Genomic DNA, 21,344 nt, shown 5'->3' with positions numbered 1-21,344 from the left:
TTTATTTTTAAGCAAAACAGAACAGACAAAATGACTAGCTATTTTGTCTGACCTGTTTTGCTCATAAATAAAAGTGGAAGTTGTATTGGAGCCATTGGAGAGTTGCAGATTTGTTCTGACAGTCTGAACATTACCTCTAGGAATGCAGGATTATGTACATTTTTGTGCAAATATGTGCAGCTTGAAAACAGACCAATCAAGTCCCACCAAGGCTTAAATTGATTGGTCAATGTTCAAGCTGTATATATTTGTATAACATTGTACACAATCCTGCATGAACTCGGAAATATATGCATCTCTTTGACCATCCCTAGTTAGCTCCGGAATAGGCCTTTTCCTGCACCTCCAGAATACGGACAGGCCAGGGTATCAGCGGGGTCACCCTCTTTGAATTTAAACATTAACACCACCCCCCACAAAAAAAAAAAATTCTGAAATAAAAAAGGAAAAAAAAGACAAACTCTATATGGAATAAATAAATCATGTTTATATATTAAAATCTCTTCATATAAAACATTGGTAAATTTCCTTCATATACAGATCAAACTGTACAGTGCACAAAAAGCAAGTGTGTCAGGCCAGCCTGCAGAGTCACTGGAGGAGGCCGTCACAAATCAATGATAATGGCCAAACATTAGGATCAAGAGAACATTTGCGTTTACATCAAGCCAGGGGACAGGGTTTAACTATGAATCATGCGACCCCACACACACACACTCACACTGTTCACACCCTTTCCCTTGCCTACCCCTGTAACCCTCACAGCCTCGGTTATCGATTATTATGTCCACAGCCAAGTGTGGACATAATAATCTTCACAACCATAATAAATGTAGCTACAAAAACACTTGATCTGAAGGACAGACCTCTTTTTTGGAGGGAGTGAAGCAGTGGTTGGGGCCCCTTACAGCTCTGGGTCCCCTGCAGTCGCTGGGACTGCTCCCCTGTAGTTTCGCCCCTGGATCAAGCTTACAGGGACACTTAAGTGAGGAATGAAAAAACAGTCTTACTTTCCTGGGGCTTTTACCAGCCCCCTCCAGCCATCCCGTGCCCTCACTCATGGAGCCTCCGGATCCCCCCGCCACCAGCTAGTTTGATTTTCGCTGACAGGCCCGACAGGTCTGGCCACGTGTATTTTTCTTCTTGTTCCGGTCTGCAATAGTGTCCTGCGCCTGTGCAGGACACTATAGAGGTATACAGGTGCAGAAAGCCCACCGACTCCCTGTCAGGGCCTGTCAGCAAAATCGAAACTAGCTGGCGGCAGGGGGACCGGAGGCTCCATGAGTGACTGCGAGGGCACAGGACGGCTGTCCCTTTAACACTCTAGTGATGTAACTGGATCCTGGTGTGACCCGGTAGGCTGAATTTTGGCATTTGCTTTTAGATAATTGCATCTACAGTGCATGGATACCTTTTGCATGTTAAAGAACATCTGTCAGTTTAACACATTTGTTAATATGTACTTGTAATGTAGTATTTATGCTTTCCAACCAGGGGCGTAGCAATAGGGGTCGCCGAGGTTGCGACCGCATCGGGAGCCTTAGGCAAGAGGGGCCCCAAAGGGCCCTCCCTCAACTACAGTATTAGCTCTCTATTGGTTCTGTACTCATAATAATCACTTCTATAGATACTTTGAATAGTGGTAATCATTAACAAACAGTTCCCCATCCCCTTCTTGCACCTCTGACACTGTAGTTGCCATTGGCAGGTTTTGGCACGCCGTATCAATTGTTATGTATAGAGTGCTTGGGGGGCCCCATTGTAAAACTTGCATCGGGGCCCACAATCCCAATCTTGTGAAATTCTGTGCTTGCGTTGCAGAAAAAAAAGAAAAAAGACTTAACCAGTTGAGGAACACAGGCTTACACAGCCATAGTGACCAGGTTATTTTTTACAATTCAGCACACTGCATCTTTATCAGTGTGCTGCACGGCCATACAACTTACCACCCAAATGAATCTTGCCTCCTTTTCTTGCCACCAACAGAGCTTTCTGTTGATTGAAATCTGATTATTGCTGGGATCTGCATTTTTTGGGGACCCACTGGGGGACCCACCTTACTGACGCCTATCGGTATTAGGCGGTCCGAAAGGAGTTAAAGACTTAACTGAATAAGCTGCTAGCCCAAAATCCTCGTCTCCTGCATGAGTTACTGTAGATTTGTCCGGCAGAAGGCTTGTTCAGCAGAGCCTGAAACTCTGGAGAGTTCTGGATTTTTACAAGACTAGGTCTTTAGTAAGTATAACCATTACAAGTATATACAGAACTGTCATAACACATTGAAGTGACAGGTGTACTTTAAAATGAGACATCCAAAAATACTTCTCAAACTTTTCCTTTTACTACAGTTACACGGTAACGACTGGTTGTAGTAAAATAACTTTTGCAAAAAATTGCTTTCTTCTAGATCATAAAGCGCGAATGCATAACTTCTTTCCTTTTTACGAACAAAGATTAGGCAATAATTTTGGACCTTTCCACTTTAAAAAGGTATTGCAAAGCTATGAGTCCTAGGAGTGCTTTGATTTGATTACAAGATTCTGGGAAGGAAGAGGTCAGCAGGCCCATTACATGTGTCCTCTGGAAAAGAACGTAAGTGGTATAAATGGGGACTGTTGCACAGTGAACACCCATGTACATTGTCCCTTTCCGAGCTCCTGGAGAAATGCTGGTCATATGATCTCTCTGTACATTCCGGAACGTCACACAGAATAATGTGAAGAACATTTGCACACAGTCACATGCTGCTTGCAGCAAACATTGAACTTTCTAGCAAGGAGTTCATCTCAACTTCTTATTTTTTGGCATCAAATACAGAGCCTTTGAGAAAATGATTATAATTAATAAACTGATGAGCAATGACCAAAAAAAGGCTCCCACAGTGCTGAAGATGGTGGGAAAAGAACCACTGTTGAGCAGCCATGTCCTTCGTAGATTCATATCCAGAACCAGAGACTCTAACTGGATGTAAGTACCCACAACGCCACACACATGGAACAGCTGGTGACTGTGACCTGAAGCAAGAAGATATGGACATTAAAAAGAGGGCATTTTATGACTAATTTAAAACATATTCAAAGAGGCAGTAAGATAACATTAAAGAGAATCTGTATTGTTAAAATCGCACAAAAGTAAACATACCAGTGCGTTAGGGGACATCTCCTATTACCCTCTGTCACAATTTCGCCGCTCCCCACCGCATTAAAAGTGGTTAAAAACAGTTTTAAAAAGTTTGTTTATAAACAAACAAAATGGCCACCAAAACAGGAAGTAGGTTGATGTACTGTATGTCCACACATAGAAAATACATCCATACACAATCAGGCTGTATACAGCCTTCCTTTTGCATCTCAAGAGATCATTGTGTGTTTCTTTCCCCCTGCAGTTCTCATGCACTGAAGTTTCAGGCTGCTCTTTTCTTCCTGCAAACAGCTTCGCCCTTGTCTGTAATTCCTCAGTATGTGAAAGCCCAGCCAGCTCAGAGGACGATTTATCCAGCTTGTAAGAGAGAAGAGAGAAGCTGCCCTAATCTAAATAATACACATGCAGTGTGCAGAGAGTGGCCAGGAAGAGGGAGTTCATAGCAGAACCATAACACTGAAGAACTTGGCAGCCTTCCAGACACAGGCCGACAAGTCTGACAGGGGAAAGATACATTGATTTACTACAGAGACTGTGATAGCAGAAAGTGCTGCAGTAAGCCAGAACACATTAGAATAGCTTTTGGAACTTGTAGGATGATAAAAAACAGGATGCAATTTTTGTTACGGAGTCTCTTTAAGCAGACAGACATGGCAAATCTGAAATGCAACAACACCACACACACAGACGCACACATACACACACTACAAAAGGACTTTGCATGACCTCCATCAATGCCAAAATTGTATCTGGATCTGGAACATTTAGGGCCCATTCACACCTAAGTGATTAGCAGGCGATTCCCACTAACCGCTAAAGTGCTAGCGCTTTTTAAAGCACTAGTGCTTTGTTACCCTATGGCAGTATTCTCACTGCCGTGATTGGTGTGTATCGCGGGCGTTTTGCGATTAGCGCCAATCACAAATGTGTTACCTGCAGCATTTTATGGGCGATTCTGCAGCGATTACAGTACAGTGCTTATAAAGCGCTGACCGCGAACGCTCTGAAATTGCGGAAGTATACAGTGATTTTTACCACGCTAATCGCAGTAAAATCACTAGAACGGTTTTGCTACTTCAGATGTGAACGGGACCTTATGGATACTCCAATGCACCAGGGAAGAACTATATAAAACAGCTGCAAGTGTATTATCTCCAGGGGGAAGAAATTGGATACCAGGGTTCAAATGCAATTCACTTTTTCTCCTGAGTTTTCTCCTAAGTGATATTTTTAAACTTGTCAATAAAATGCCTTTTAAGCCACCAGCAAACATGAAAATACCCAACATAATTTTGATAGTACTTCCCACCCTACTTTTCAGTACTTTTTCAGTTGAAAAGTGCTGGAAAGTTATTTTAAATAGAAGATGTTAAATTTATCTCCTAGTAGAAAACTCGGGAGAAAAAGGGAATTGCATATGGCCCCTTATGCAATACATTTTTCCTACTGAGTTTTCTCCTAGGAAATTTTTCATCTTCTATTTAGAATACAAAAAGTATCAAAACGTAGATGGAAAAGCACTATCAAAACTACCTTAAAGAGAACCCGAGGTGGGATTTAACCACTTGCCGACCGCGCACTCATACCGCGCGTCGGCAAAGTGGCAGCTGCAGGACCAGCGACGCAGTTCTGCGTCGCCGGCTGCAGGCTAATTAATCAGGAAGCAGCCGCTCGCGCGAGCGGCTGCTTCCTGTCAATTCACGGCGGGGGGCTCCGTGAATAGCCTGCGGGCCGCCGATCGCGGCTCGCAGGCTAAATGTAAACACAAGCGGAAATAATCCGTTTGTTTAAATTTTTACAACGCTGCTAACAGTAGCAGCGTTGTACCAGATCAGCGATCCCCGGCCAATCAGCGGCCAGGGATCGCTGTCACATGACAGGCAGGAGCCTGTTAGAGGCTGCACAGGACAGATCCGTTCCTGTGCAGCCTCGGATCTCCGGGGAAGGGAGGGAGGGAGGAGAGGGAGGGGGGAATTTCGCCGCGGAGGGGGGCTTTGAGGTGCCCCCCCCCGCAACACCCAGGCAGGCAGGAGCGATCAGACCCCCCCAGCACATCATCCCCCTAGTGGGGAAAAAAGGGGGGCGATCTGGTCGCTCTGCCTGGTGTTTGATCTGTGCTGGGGGCTGCAGAGCCCACCCAGTACAGATCAGCTAAAACAGCGCTGGTCCTTAAGGGGGGGTAAAGGGTGGGTCCTCAAGTGGTTAAGATTGGTAGTAGGGCACAGAGGCACAATCAGCAGGAGGGAAGGGACGCAGGTGGGGAGCGGCACTATAGAGGTGGTGGGGTAGCGGCGGTGAATGGCAGCACATAGGTAAACAGGGTGCTAGCGACAAGGTGCATGTTTTTATTATGGGGACAGCAGAGCACAGGGGGGGCCTGGGGGTGCGCTGTACAGTAACATAGGCTGGTGATAGTATGCACAACCAGCTCTGTGCCTTACTAACATTCTTAAATCCCACCCTGGGTACTCTAAGTATTTTCTTGCTCACTGGTGAGTTAAAGGAACTCCGAGCAGTAAATAAATACAAAATCGAAACTTACCTGGGGCTTTCTCCACCCCATCGTAGGTAGGGAGGTCCCTTGGCGTCCCTCTGGCTCCTCTCCCGGGGCCTGGCCAGAAATGGCTCCCAGCGACACTGAGCCTGAGTGTCAGGCTCCTTATTCTTGAAAGGTGACGTCAGTCGTCATCACGGCGGCCGGCGCGACAGTACAGCGCATGACGTCACCTTTCAGGAAGAAGGAGCCTGACACTCAGGCTCAGTGTCGCCGGGAGCCAATTCTGGCCAGGCCCTGGGAGAGGAACCAGAGGGACGCTGAGGGACCTCCCGACCTACGATGGGGTGGAGAAAGCCCCAGGTAAGTTCCGATTTTGTATGTATTTACTGCTCAGAGTCCCTTTAAAAGGACATTTTATTGACAGGTTTGAAAATATCACCTAGGAGAAAACTGAGTAGAAAAGGGCCCATATGCAATTAACTTTTTCTCCTTGAGTTTTCTCCTAGGTGATATTTTAAACAACTTGTCTTAAAATGCCTTTCAAGCCACCAGCAAGCAAGAAAATACTCAAAATAAATTTGATAGTACTTTTTAACCAACGTTTGAGTACTTTTTTAATAGTAAAATGATAACAAGTAGGTTCAAAGAGAAGATTAAAATGATGTCCTTTGTTTGCTTGCTGGTAGTTTAAAGGCATTTTATTTACAAGCTGTGGAAATATCTCCTAGGAGAAAACGTAGGTGAAAAAGGGCCCATATGCAATTCACATTTTTGTCCTGTGTTTTCTCCTAGGAGATAATTTTTCAACTTCTTTTAAAAATAACTTTTCATAATTTTCTAATTGAAAAAGTACCAAAAAGTAGGTGAAAAAGAACTATCAAAATCACTTTGAGTATTGTCTTGGTCTTGCTTGCTGGTGGCTTAAAAGGTATTTTATTACAAGGTGTGAAAATATCACCTAGGAGAAAACTAAGGAGAAAAAGTTAATTGCATATGAGCCTTTTTTTTTATAAAAATGACTTTTAAACCACCAGCAAGCTAGAGAATACTCAAAATAATTTGATGCTACTTTTTCACCAACCTTTATGTACTTTTTTTTGTAAAATGCTGAAAAGTTATTTTAAAGAGGATGTGAAAATAATCGCTTAGGAGAAAACTCAGGAGAAAAAGTGAATTGCATATGGGCCCTGGGCAAGTGCTTTTTTCTCCTAAGTTTTCTCCTTGGAGATATTTTTTTATCTTCTCTTTTTTGGGACTTAGCAATTGAAAATATATCAAATAGTAGGTAAAAAGGTACTATTACAATTATTTGAGTATTTTCCTGCTTGCTGGTGGTTCAAAGGTATTTCACAGATGCAGTGTAAACATATCATCTAGGAGAAATTTCAGGAGAAAAAGGTAATTTCACCCTAGAGCCTTATTCACTTCACCTTGGGCCATATGCAACTCACTTTTTCACCTGAGTTTTCTCCTAGGAGAACATTTTTCATCTTTGATTTAAAATAACTTTTTAGCCCTTTATAGTGGAAAAAAGTATCAAAAAGTATGTAAAAAGTACTATCAAAATTATGTTGAGGTTTTTTTTGCTTGCTGGTGGTTTAAAAGGGATTTTATTGACAAATTTTAAAATATCACCTAGGAGAAAACTCAAGTGAAAAGGTGAATTGCATATGGCCCCTTCTCTCTTAGATGTTTCATCTTGTGTTTAAAATAACATTTCAGCTCCCTACAACTGAAAAAAAAAATAGGTAAAATTACTGTCAAAATTATTCTTAGTATTTTCTTGCTTGATGGTGGCTTAAAAGGCATTGGCCCATATGCAATTAACTTTTTCTCATGAGTTATCTCCTAGGAGATCATTTTCATCTCTTTAAAATAACTTTTCAGCATGTTACAATTGAAAAAGCACCAAAAACTTGGTGAAAACGTTCTATCAAAATTATTTTGAGTATTTTCTTGCTTGAGGAGTAGTTTTATTTTTCCATATCAGCAATTTTGTGCTCTGTACGGAATGGAAGAAGATGAGCAAAACTGGAACTGCAGCTAAAACTTGTTCTGGTTTTGGTTATGGTAGGCTTAGAACCAACATCATGTTTATTTCCATTCCCTTTTTATTACCGTAATTACACACAGTTCTTATCCCTAGTGACTGGAGTTCTGAAGTTCGTATGTTTATATAGATATATTTAGAGACATTTTTAAATATCTATTTTGTGTTTAAAGTTTTGTGCTAGTTTAGTTTACATATTACAGGTCAACCAGAGATTGGTTTCTCACACTCTGAGCTTCCCTGTAGAGAAGAGCTCTGACACTTGACACAAGAAAGTCCAGGGAGTGTCTCTCAGAAACAGAGCCTGTTTGTACAAGAGCCAGTGCCCAGCCCAGACACTCACCCACATAGTCAAAGCATCCTGGGGCCAGCCTCTCTGGAAGGTGTGTTGCGAAGAGAAAGCCAGTGAGGAAGGCCAGCAGTGTGTGCCAGATGTGCATAGTCAGAGCAGCATTATGTGTGCAGTCATCACCAGAGCACAGGAGCAGCTGTGTGTACAAGACATAAAGTTACATATACATACATCACTGCGGAAGCATTGACATGGCTAACTGAATAACATGCTATAGACAAGTATTATGTCTCTGTAATCTGAATTATCAGGCATGTGATTTTTTTTTTTTAATTATTTATATAGCACTGACATAATTACGCAGCACTGTACAGAGTATATTGTCTTGTCACTAACTGTCCCTCAGAGGGGCTCACAATCTGTTCCCCAACATAGTCATATGTCTATGTATGTATCGTGTAGTGCCTGTGTCATAGTCTAGGGCCAATTTTAGGGGGAAGCCAATTAACTTATATGTATGTTTTGGGGATGTGGTAGGGAACCGTAGTGCCCGGAAGAACCCCAAGCAGACACGGGGAGAACATACAAACTCCCTGCAGATGTTGACCTGGCTGGGATTCGAACCAGAGACCCAGCGCTGTAAGGCGAGAGCGCTAACCACTATGCCACAGTGCTGCCCATTATGTGATGTCACAATAATGTTTGATGTCACCACAGTATATAATGCTTTTCAATACAAATGTAATATTGTAATCTCATCAACGTGTATATTTGCTCCATACAAAACTGGAGCATATTTGATGTCATCAGATTGCCACATTCTTGTTCCCCATTTCACAAAATCTGATTGACATTTTTAGAATTCCAAATTAACAATGGTGGGGTCATTGGTTTGGTCTTTATGCCATAACTGCCTAAAAAAATCTAAGTCTGGCATTTTCCTTCCCTAGTATGACTGCAGTTTTCAATATGTACTCAGCTCCCATACAGACAAATGATAAAATTGACTTCCTTATCTGTAGGGATGGTCAATGAGGTGCAAATAATTCCGAGTTGATGCAGCATTGCATGCAAATCAAATTTATGCAGCTTGAAAATGGACCGATCAAATCTCACCAAGGTTTATTTTTATTGGTCCATTTTCAAGCTGCATATATTTGCATATAAATTTGCATAAAATCAGATTTTGCATATCATTGATCACCTCTAATGGAGGAATACGAGTCAAATAACTTAGCTATCACCAATATTCAAATCTCAGTGTTCCATTACACCTGGACTATTCATTAAAACAGTCTACGGTTATAAATAAGGTCTGGAGAATTTCCCTGGGTCATACCAAACCTGGGTTTAAAGTGATTGGTCCATTTTTAAACTGCATACATTTGCATATAAATTTCGATCGACTCAGAAGTATTTGCATCTCTTTGATCATCCCTATCCTCCATCTATATATCCTTAAAGTTTATTTAGTAAATAAACCTCATTGGCACACGCATATTGGCCTCAATTCTGGTAGCTCTGTGCTGTAAATAGTTGTGCAGTGTTTTCGTCTTTTTTTTAGCAATTCTGAAAGATTTTTCCGCATTTCCGAACATGCGGTAAAACGTGCGAAAAATTCATAAAGTGCGTTAAAGTGCGGTATTTCAGCGGTAAGCAGGTGGTAAATAGTAGTAGTCTGGTCTTTAATTGTCTTCAAGAAGATAGGATAGTCTTTGAAAGATGGGGAGGGGGGGGAGGGGCTGTTGAGGGGGGAAGGTGTATTTGATTATGTAGCAACCTATGAAAATTATATTTATAGGCATCCCCTATAAAAAAAAATCCAGTGAATATTTTTTAAAAGTTTTATTTATACTATTCTTTTCTATTACACAGCCTGAATAGGACCTGCACTAACAACAGCAAAATGTATACAAATTGACTTTACCGCCAGGTACAGGCAGGTCCTAAACTGATCGATAAATTATGTGCTAACATGCCCCCTAATTTCCATGAGAATACCATTTTTTGGTAAAATGAATGTAAATTACCACAAAATTTACCGCATGCGGTAATTCACGACTAAAATCTACCAGAATTGCTAAATGTCATTACCGCATGCAGTAAATTACCGTACCAAAAAGCCTACCAGAATTGAGGCCAATGTGAATGGGCCTCAAGATTCCGTCTTAAGACGGGTTTCTGTGGGACAGCTGCAGCGTCACGTTACGTTGATGCTAAATGTTTTCTGCAACCAATCAGAAAAGCGGTCGGCAACGGTTTCTGGCATTTTATCATTGCATCGTGCTTTGAGCCCGCTAGGAGGGGCACAGAACCACTCGAACGCAGTCAACGTAGACATTACATGTAGCATTCAAGTTGCATGAGTTGGCAGCGTTCATGTGAGTGACGCAAAAAGTTGTACCCTTCGTCTGAAAAATGCTTTCATTCATTTTAATGGACAGTGGTCGATCACTTTTAAACGTCACTTTCATCACCCACTGAGAATGTCGCATTTACTGCCCCATAGAAGCCGTGTGAACCAGCCCTTAGTGACATGAATTTTGCTGTGGAAACAATCAGCTGCATATAACTGACTTCATTCCCGCCCTTTCTGTTCACCGCCGCATCTTACCCGATAGAAGAGTGGAATGCTGTCAAACAGGTACGGGTACGCAAAGGCAGTTGTCCGCAGTACTTTGCTGAGCCGCGGGCGAGTCTCCTCTGGAAACCTGCAGACATACAGAGAAGCACTGTGCTGGCTGATCACACAACATGACTTCACACAACACACATGAGTGATGATCTGTTGCCAAGGTGATCCGATCATGAGAAATAGAGTATTAATTTGTTACACCAATCACTGAGTCTAGGCCAGTTACCAGCATGCATAAAGTTGATTTTCAAAAGATTAAAGTGCAGCTGTCATGTGAATGGATCAGTGCTGCTGTTAATGAAATACTTGGATGACTAAAATTTCTGTCTTTAGAGTTTGCATTCTGTACAAGCTGTACAATTTCAGCTGCAGCCTGAGGAGGCCCCCCATCATTCCCTCCCTCCCCTGTGAGTATGAAATAAATATAAAGGAGAATGGCTTGAACATACAGTGCTGCCCATAATTATTCATACCCCTGGAAAATTTTGACTTAAAGTTACTTTTATTCAACCAACAAGTCATTCTTTTACGGGAAATGACAGGTGGCTCCCAAAAGATAATAAGACGATGTACAAGAGGCAGGGCCGGATTTACATCTCAGGAGTCTATAGGCACCTAAACTCTAGCGCCCTAAACCCTGCCCCTTAATACAAGCCACACCCTTCAAGTCACGCCTCCTTTTCTAACTCAATAAAACCACGCAAAGTAATGTAGATTTTACCAAGGACAAGTAGATATGCCCCCAGCTTTAGGCAGTTCCCCCTAGTATAGAAATCAGATATAGTATTTCCCCCTCCCCAAAATAGGAAGCCAGATGTGCTCCCATATTAGCTAGGCCCCCAGTTTAGATAGCAAATGTGCCCTCCCTTCCACAGTATAGCAGGATGCCTCCCTTCCCCCAGTATGGGTAGTCTAACCAAATGTGCCCCCTTCCCCCAGAGTAGGTAGCCAGATGTGCCCCACTTCCCCAATATAGATAGCGAGACATGCTCCCTCATAGGCAGCCAGATGTTCCCTCTTCCCCCATATAGCCAGATGTGCCCCCTTCCCCTATAGATAACCAGATGTGCCCCTCTCCCCCACTACAGTAAGATGTGCCTCATTTTCCCCTATAGTCAGTTGCGCCCCCTTCCCTATAACAAGCCAGATGAGCCCCCTTCCCCCTTTATAGTCAGATATGCCCCTCTATAGTCAGAAATGCATATATCCCCCATATATATATAGCTAGATGTCCCTCCTTGCCTGCCCAGGCAGATGAGCACCCCTTCCTTCACAATAAATAGTCATAAGTGCCCTCCTTACCCTCCCACATAGATACTCAGATGTTCCCCCCCCCATAGTCAGATATGCCTCCATCCCCCCCCCCATAATAAATAGCCAGATGTGTCCCCCTTGTTCACCCCCATAATCAGACATGCCCCCCTTCCCTTCTTATAAATAGCTAGATGTGCCCCTGTTCCTACTCACAAGATTGCTAGATGTTCCTCCAGCTCCCCCCATGTAAATAACTTTTCCCTTAAATATATCCAGATGTCCCCAGCAGCAGTCTACCCCCCATCCACGCGCTGTATAACGGTTCCCTCCCTCCCTCTGCGAGTGGCCAGCGGAGCATTACAAGAGAGGAAACTCACCAGCTTCCGCCATGCCAGACATAACCTCTCTTCTCAACAGCGCCACATGTCCAGCTTTCTTCCTCTTCTTGAATACAGCGGCTCTTGTCATGTGACGCATGCATGTAGCCGCACGTCACATCCTGCTGCTGTTGTCAAGGTGAGGACGCTGGGTGCACAGCGCTGCTGAGGAGAGAGGTTACCGCTGGCACTGTGGAAGCTGGTGAGTTTCCTCTCTTGTAATGCTCCGCTGGCCACTCGCAGAGGGAGGGAGGGAGGGAACCGTTATACGATGCAGGGGCTGCAGCAGCTGGCTATCAATCCGCTTGCAACTCTGCAGAGGGGAGTGAAAGGAGCTGCGGGGGCACTTTGAGCAGCCAGTGAGCCGCCTGTCAGTCACACAGGGCCCCCCTACCACATATGCTCCGCCTATAGGTACATGCCTACAGTGCCTTATGGCAAATCCGGCCCTGACAAGAGGCATTATTGTGTAAAAAAAAACATTTCTCAGCTTTTATTTACATTTGAGCAAAAAGTGTCCAGTCCAAAATTATTCATACCCTTCTCAATCAATAGAAAAGCCTTTATTGGCTATTACAGCAATCAAACGCTTCCTATAATTGCAGACCAGCTTTTTGCATGTCTCCACAGGATTTTTTGCCCATTCATCTTTAACGACAGGCTCCAAATCTTTCAGGTTGGAGGGTTTTCTTGCCATCACCATGATCTTTAGCTCCCTCCACAGGTTCTCAATTGGATTCAAGTCAGGACTCTGGCTGGGCCACTTCAAAACGTTAATGTTGTTGTCTGCTAATAATTTCTTCACCACTTTTGCTTTGTGTTTTAGGTTATTGTCATGCTGAAATGTCCACTGGTGACCAAGGCCAAGTTTCTCTGCAGGCTGCACAATGTTGTCGTTGAGAATCCTCATGCATTGCCATTTTTTCATTGTGCCATTTACTGTAATTAGTTTCCCTGGTCCATTGGCTGAAAAACACAGACAAAGCATTAGGTTTCCACCACCATGTTTGACAGTGGGGATGGTGTTCTTTAGGTTGAAGGCTTCTCCTTTTTACGCCAAATAAAGGAAACATCATTGTGACCAAACAATTCAATTGTTGTTTCATCTGACCATAACACAGAGGACCAGAAGTCTTCTTATTTGTCCAGATGAGCATTTGCAAAGGCCAAGCAAGCTTTTGTGTGCCTTATCTGGAGAAGTGGCGTCCTCCTTGGTCTGCATCCATGGAACCCAGCAGTGTGCAGTGGCCGTTGGATTGTCTGCCTTGAGACATTGCTACCAGCAGAGCCCAGATTTACCAGGATGGATTCTTTTTCACCTCTCTCACTATTCTCCTGACCAGCACAGGTGACACTTTTGGTTTCCGACCACATCCTCTCAGATTTTCCACAGTGCGGAACATCTTGTATTATTTTAATAATGCTTTGCACTGTAGCTACTGCAACTTGACAACATTTAGAAATGGCCTTGTAGTCCTTTCCTGACTTGTGAGCAGCCACAATGCGCAGCTGCAGGTCCTTACTGAGCTCCTTTGTCTTAGCCGTGACTGTCCACAAACCAACTGCAGAGAGCTGCTGTTTTTCACATGTTGAGTTGATTAAAGCAGCTGTTTCCAATTAATCAGGGTAATTAGGATGCTATAGAACAGCTTGGACTATTTGGAATGGTATAGAACTTTGGATTTTCCAACAGGCTGTGACAGTTTGTGAAGGGTATGAATAATTTTGGACTGGACACTTTTTGCTCACATGTAAATAACATCTGAGAAATGTTTTTTCCCCACAATAATGCCTCTTGTACATGATCGTCTTTTTATCTATCTTGGGAGACACTTATGTCATTTCCTGTCAAAAAATTACTTGCCGATTGAATAAAAGTAACTAAGTCAAAATTTGCCAGGGGTATGAATGATTATGGGCAGCACTATAACTCCAACAAGAAGAAGCCAGAACATAAATGATGACAGGTGCACTTTATTCTTGTCATTTTGACACAATACAGGTGACATAGGACATTCAAAAGGCTACTGACCACAATGTAGTTTCATTAATGTGAAACATTTTTGTTTCATTAATGGGAGCAAGGACTACCACGACTTCACAGATACGAGCCAGAATGTAGAGAAGGAGGCACAGGGTTCGTACATACTTACTTCCTGCCCACTGTTTACCTTTCTATCAGGACTTGGTTATAATGAAGAATGGGAGCACCCAGCCTGTCGGCAACAGTTACACAGGTCAGCAGGATGACAGCATGTATAATCAATGAAATATAGTTCTGGAGAGGGAAATGATGCATTTGCGGATGTAAACATTACAACCATACACAATCTACGAGAGGATAGTTAACTAGTCTGGTCATTTTCACCCTGATTGGTCGGCAGTCTATTTACATCAGCAGAAGCACATCCCTTGGGATGGGGAAAACCATAGCAATAGAGTACAGCAATCAGAAAACTAGTAAAAAGCACTGTGGCCTGTTGATTTGGGCTACTCTATACCAAAATGTAGGAGGCATGCCTTAAAGTCAGACATAAGCCACCATTATTTTGGTATACTTTAGCCAGAGGTCCTCATTGATGTTGTGTTTTAAGTTTATCAGACTTTATTCCTGAATGTGGAAGTTCATTACAGGCTGTAAGCAGGGGCGTAACTAGGGGATAGCAGCCCCAGGGGGCCCCAGAAGTGTGTGTGTGTTGGGGGGGGGTCTAACCTACCCTTTTCTCTTATACTACAGATTAAGTGTTTTTTGGCTACAAATGGGATGGGTGTGAAGATCCTGACGGCCACACTTGTTTTATGAGCCTTGTAAGGTGGACCCCAGAAAGTGAAGGTCACCAAGAAGAGGCAAAAGAGGGGTTGTGTACATTAAGAGGCCCATCATAGTGTTGCTGCCCCCCCCCCCCCTTCACATTGTAGTTATGCCCCTGGCTGTGAGCATGAATCAGCTAGGCCTTCCCTCCTGTATAGGGATAGACTGTACACATTCGATGATGTACTAGAAAAAAATACCACAAATCCACAGAGCTCTTAAAATATATTTTGTGTGTGCAATGCAAAAACAGCTCGAATGTCACCTGAGGTAGTTCCATAAAGTGAGTGTAAAGGTGGCCACTAACGGTCCAATTTCTACCAAAAAATTGTTTGAGCTGATTGGTAGTAAATAATCTCTGTTGATGGGCACAATCAATGAAAACAATAGTCGTTCGATTGGATTTTCGTCAAACCAAAATTTGGATTTTCTTGTCGGCCGTTATAGATAGGAAGCAAAGATTGGTTGATGGTGTACTGAACTAATTCACATCCGATGAGAATCTTCTGATCGCTGGAACAATTTTTTTGCTCGAAATTGGATCGTTACTGGCCACCTTTAAAGAATGTGAGTGACTGAGAAGCGATCCATAAACAACAGAAAAAAAAGCAACACTTAAAAGAACTACCATATATTGTGCTCCAAAAGAGTATTGGATTATGTAGCATGGCAGACTAGTGTGCCTGGCACTTGGAGGAATTAGCCAATCAGCAATGACATTGTAAACTCTTCTACTGTACACTGGATTGGGCAGAGTCCTCTTGTCTTCCTGTGACATAGTTTGTACTTGTAATGTAAGAAGGCAGAGAGTTGAATAATGTAGCATGCCAAACACTTGGGGATTTATCTAATAAGTAGATTGCAGGCAGAGACTTGGCTATTGGCTCTTCCTGTTCAGTAAGCCAGCACCTATTCAGTAGGAATTCCTGGGCAAGACTCCCTAACACCGCTACTGCATACTATGTGGGCTCTAGTGGCTGCCTCGCAAGTGCTTTGAGTCCGGCTGGAAAAAGGCGCTATACAACTTTCTAAATTATTATTAATTATTATGATTACTATTACAGCTGATAATCGTATACATTACATTGTTCCAGGAGAAGGATACAGCATTTAAAGTACACCTGAAGTGAGAGGGATATGGAGGCTGCCATATTTATTTACATTAACGATAGGCTCTGGTAAAAAGTGAAGGTGCAGTGGGTAGAGGACTATAAGCTAATACTTACCGTGCCTCCCATTCTCCCCCGTCACTCGCCATTCTCCTACACTCACCCCTGTTCTTCTCGGCGACTCCGACAACTCCAAACCCGGACATACTGTGCCGCGCATGCGCAGTATATCCGTTCTGCTGCTCTGTGGTCACGCAGTGATGTCACAGGATGACCTGCGTCCCGGCGTGTGCGCTTTACTGCAGTGAGTGGAGATGCGGGGGAGCGAGCGCGCTCCTGTCCTGTGACATCATTCTGCGTGGCCACATGGGCAGCAGAATGCACATACTGCACATGCTTGGCCCATATATCCGGGTTTGGAGTCACTGAAAAGAACAGTAGTGAATGTAGGAGAACAGCAAGTGACGGAGGGGAACGGGAGTCGCATTTACTGTGGTATGCTTTAAATCGGACCTGAACCCAGAACACCCTCTTTGCTCTAAAAGACAAGCAACCTTTAACCGGTTCACCCCCAAGGGTTTTACCCTAACGGACCAGAGCAATTTTCACCTGTCAGTGTTCCTCCCTTTTATTCCCTAATAACTTTATTACTACTTATCACAACAAAATGATCTTTACCTCGTTTTTTTCGCCACCAATTAGGCTTTCTGTGGATAGTACATTTTGCTCAGAATTTTTTTTATTCTAAATGCGTTTTAACAGGAAAAATAAGAAAATAATGGAAAAAAATAATTATTTCTCAGTTTTCGGACATTATAGTTTCAAAATTAAATGTTCTCCTGTGGATAAATAGATCAAAAAAGCTGAGTCCCTAAGGCAACTATTTTATTTTTTTTTTAAACTGATTTTTTTTTACAAGTGTTTTTTTTTTTGGGGGGGGGGGGGGGGGCTTTGGAAGTTATTAATTCTATTAATATCGTGTATGCATGTATGAGCATACGCTGGGTTGCAAAAGTATTCGGCCCCCTTGAAGTTTTCCACATTTTGTCACATTACTGCCACAAACATGCATCAATTTTATTGGAATGTCACGTGAAAGACCAACACAAAGTGGTGTACACATGAGAAGTGGATCGATAATCATACATCATTCCAAACATTTTTTACAAATAATTAACTGCAAAGTGGGGTGTGCGTAATTATTTGGCCCCCTGAGTCAATACTTTGTAGAACCACCTTTTGCTGCAATTACAGCTGCCAGTCTTTTAGGGTATGTCTCTACCAGCTTTGCACATCTAGAGACTGAAATCCTTGCCCATTCTTCCTTGCAAAACAGCTCCAGCTCAGTCAGATTAGATGGACAGCGTTTGTGAACAGCAGTTTTCAGATCTTGCCACAGATTCTCGATTGGATTTAGATCTGGACTTTGACTGGGCCATTGTAACACATAAATATGTTTTGTTTTAAACCATTCCATTGTTGCCCTGGCTTTATGTTTAGGGTCATTGCCCTGCTGGAAGGTGAACCTCCGCCCCAGTCTCAAGTCTTTTGCAGACTCCAAGAGGTTTTCTTCCAAGTTTGCCCTGTATTTGGCTCCATCCATCTTCCCATCAACTCTGACCAGCTTCCCTGTCCCTGCTGAAGAGATGCACCCCCCGAGCATGATGCTGCCACCACCATATTTGACAGTGGGGATGGTGTGTTCAGAGTGATGTGCTAGTTTTCCGCCACACATAGCGTTTTGCATTTTGGCCAAAAAGTTCCATTTTGGTCTCATCTGACCAGAGCACCTTCTTCCACATGGTTGCCGTGTCCCCCACATGGCTTGTGGCAAACTGCAAACGGGACTTCTTATGTTTTCTGTTACAATGCCTTTCTTCTTGCCGCTCTTCCATAAAGGCCAACTTTGTACAGTGCATGACTAATAGTTGTCCTATGGACAGAGTCTCCCACCTGAGCTGTAGATCTCTGCAGCTCGTCCAGAGTCACCATGGGCCTCTTGACTGCATTTCTGATCAGCGCTCTCCTTGTTCAACCTGTGAGTTTAGGTGGACAGCCTTGTCTTGGTAGGTGTACAATTGTGCCATACTCCTTCCATTTCTGAATGATCGTTTGAACAGTGCTCCGTGGGATGTTCAAGGCTTTGGAAATCTTTTTGTAGCCTAAGCCTGCTTTACATTTCTCAATAACTTTATCCCTGACCTGTCTGGTGTGTTCTTTGGACTTCATGGTGTTGTTGCCCCCAATATTCTCTTAGACAACCTCTGAGGCTGTCACAGAGCAGCTGTATTTGTACTGACATTAGATTACACACAGGTGCACTCTATTTAGTCATTAGCACTCATCAGGCAATGTCTATGGGCAAATGACTGCACTCAGATCAAAGGGGGCCGAATAATTATGCATACACCACTTTGCAGTTATTTATTTGTAAAAAATGTTTGGAATTATGTATGATTTTCGTTCTAACTTCTCACGTGTACACCACTTTGTGTTGGTCTTTTATGTGGAATTCCAATAAAATTGATTCATGTTTGTGGCAGTAATATGACAAAATGTGGAAAACTTCAAGGGGGCCGAATACTTTTGCAACCCACTGTATATGTGTAATTTTACCTTTTGGCCACAAGATGGCGCTGGTGAACACTTTCCCGGTTTATAGGAAGTGTTCACTTTTTTTTTTTTTTATTACATTTAACTAGCTGTGACTGTTTCCTGTTTTATAAATGGACGTGGCCACTTATCGCGGTCACGTCCATTCATTCCAGGCATTGCGATTGGATAGAGGTCCTCTTCCCCAGTTGCTGAACATGGAATCCCGACGGAAGCGGCTCACACATGTGCGGAGTGGTGGCGGGAACACGCGACTTATTAAAATGTCCTGTTGCCCTCAACAGGCTCAAACAGGACGTGTTAATAAGTCAGGATGCCGGTAAATTTCTATGTTACAGATTAAATCTGAAAATAAACTTATGAGATCATGATTTGTATGTGTAATACAGCTAAGAAATAGAACATTAGTAGCACAGATATGAGTCTAATATTGTTTTCTGTACAGGAAGGAATTTCAGTTATCTGTCCAAGTCTCAATGAGCTCTCCAGTCGCTGTTTTCTGGAGCACTTATACTTCACAGAAACAGTCAAAGAAAGATTTAGATAAGATTTTTACTGCAGGGAAGTTGAAAAGGTCATTAGCTCTGCTTGTGTTATAGTTTAAAATACAGAGTGTGGCTTGTAATTGCAAATATGACAGAATTATTAAGTTTCTACATTTTAAATAAATACATTTTATAAAAGAAAGGTTGACTGTATAGGACTCCTAAAGGATGAGGGTGGGAATTCAATGGTGGATGACCAAGGTAAGGCAGAGTTATTAAATGCTTTCTTTGCTTCTGTCTTCACAAAGGAAACAGCACTGTTGCAAACTACAGAGGCGGAAGAGTCTCAATCTTCCAACTGTAATATTAAATACTTAACGCAGGAAGAAGTGAAGGCAAGACTAAATAAATTAAAAATAGACAAGGCACCTGGCCCGGATGGCATGCATCCTCGGGTCCTAAGGGAATTAAGTTCAGTTATAGATAAACCCCTTTATCTTATCTTTTGTGACTCTCTTTTAACTGGCAGAGTCCCAGTGGATTGGCGTACAGCCCACGTTTTCCCATTATTTAAGAGCAGCAAAAAATCAGATCCAGGAAATTATAGACCTGTAAGCTTAACATCAGTTGTATGCAAACTATTTGAGGGGTTACTAAGAGATACTATACATGACTTCATAGTAGAAAATAATCTTATTTCTCAGCATCAACGTGGGTTTACTAAAGACAGGCCCTGTTTGACTAACATGCTCAGCTTTTATGAGGTAGTGAACGTTAATGTGGATATTGGGAATGCTGTAGATGTGATATACTTGGACTTTGCAAAGGCCTTCGACACTGTTCCCCACAAAAGTCTGGTGCAAAAGTTGAGGATGCAAGTACTGGAGAAGAGTTTGTGTGCATGGATAGGGAACTGGCTAATGGACAGAAAACAAAGAGTTGTGGTCAATGGATCATACTCAAAATGGGTGACTGTTAGCAGTGGGGTCCCACAGGGGTCTGTACTGGGTCCAGTGCTCTTCAATTTATTTATTAATGACCTAGTAGATGCAGTAGTGAGCAATGTTGCTATTTTTGCAGATGATACAAAATTGTGCAGAATCATCAACTCTCAGGAAGATAGGGACATATTGCAACAGGATCTGGTTAGGATGGTTATATGGGCACATACATGGCAGATGAAATTCAATGTTGAAAAATGTAAAGTCATGCATTTTGGTCGTACCAATGGTCTAGCACTATACAAAATAAATGGGATACAGTTGGGGACATCAAACTTGGAGTAGGACGTAAGCTCAACACACACCATACAATCTTTGTTGTACAGATTTATCAAATTTATGTAGTATAAGGGCCAACAGATTGAAAATACCTTGAATGATTGAATGGATAAGCTCTTATATTACATGAAAGTGGTAAGATTGAACAACCAAGATTGTATGGTGTGTGTTGAGCCTTAGGAGTACTCATCGACAACAAGTTAAATAATCATACGCAATGCCAAGCCGCTGCAGCTAAAGCTAACAAAATTTTGGGATGCATTAAAAGGGAAATAAAAACTCGAGATGCTATCACAATATTGCCCCTGTTTAACTCTCTAGTAAGGCCACATCTGGAATATGGAATTCAGTTCTGGGCACCACATTACAGGAACGATATTGCAGTTTTAGAGCAGGTGCAGAGACGAGCAACAAGATTGATACGTGGGATGGAAGGTCTCACTTACCAAGAAAGGTTAGATAAATTGGGTTTATTTAGTCTAGAGAAAAAACTCCTTAGAGGGGATCTTATTAACATGTATAAATATATCAGAGGGAAATATAAAAGCTTGGCGGATTAGCTTTTTTTCCCTAGGCCTTCTCAAAGGACTAGAGGACATGATCTGCGCATGGAGGAAAAACATTTTAGCCATTTATTTAGGAAAGAGTTCTTTACAGTAAGAGTGATTAAGATGTGGAATGCATTGCCACAGGAAGTAGTTATGGCAAACTCTATACCTGCATTTAAAGGGGGCTTAGATGCTTTCCTTGCGTTGAAAGACATCAATGGCTACAATTACTAGGTAATGCCCAATGATGT

General features: G+C 42.6%; 1 protein-coding gene across 7 annotated transcripts in view; it reads right to left on the bottom strand.

Moving 5' to 3' along the window:
• Positions 1 to 465: 465 nt before the first annotated feature.
• The window catches only part of PAQR5 (progestin and adipoQ receptor family member 5), a 58,415-nt gene continuing 37,536 nt past the window's right edge, over positions 466 to 21,344 (bottom strand). For 6 of the 7 annotated variants that reach the window (XM_068275057.1, XM_068275056.1, XM_068275059.1 and 3 more), the window contains 4 exons: positions 14,418 to 14,462; positions 10,595 to 10,691; positions 8,032 to 8,176; positions 466 to 3,014 (listed from right to left, as the gene is read on the bottom strand). In XM_068275057.1, coding sequence (XP_068131158.1) covers positions 2,782 to 3,014; positions 8,032 to 8,176; positions 10,595 to 10,691; positions 14,418 to 14,462 — 520 coding nt within the window. In that variant the 3' untranslated portion in view covers positions 466 to 2,781. The remainder of the gene's footprint in view (positions 3,015 to 8,031; positions 8,177 to 10,594; positions 10,692 to 14,417; positions 14,463 to 21,344) is intronic. The other variant, XM_068275063.1, reaches the window with a different exon arrangement.

This window comes from Hyperolius riggenbachi, chromosome 3, assembly GCF_040937935.1.
Source record: "Hyperolius riggenbachi isolate aHypRig1 chromosome 3, aHypRig1.pri, whole genome shotgun sequence".
Lineage (NCBI taxonomy): Eukaryota > Metazoa > Chordata > Amphibia > Anura > Hyperoliidae > Hyperolius > Hyperolius riggenbachi.
The sequence above is the reverse complement of the archived record's forward strand: the minus strand, read 5'-3'. Positions and strand labels throughout refer to the sequence as shown.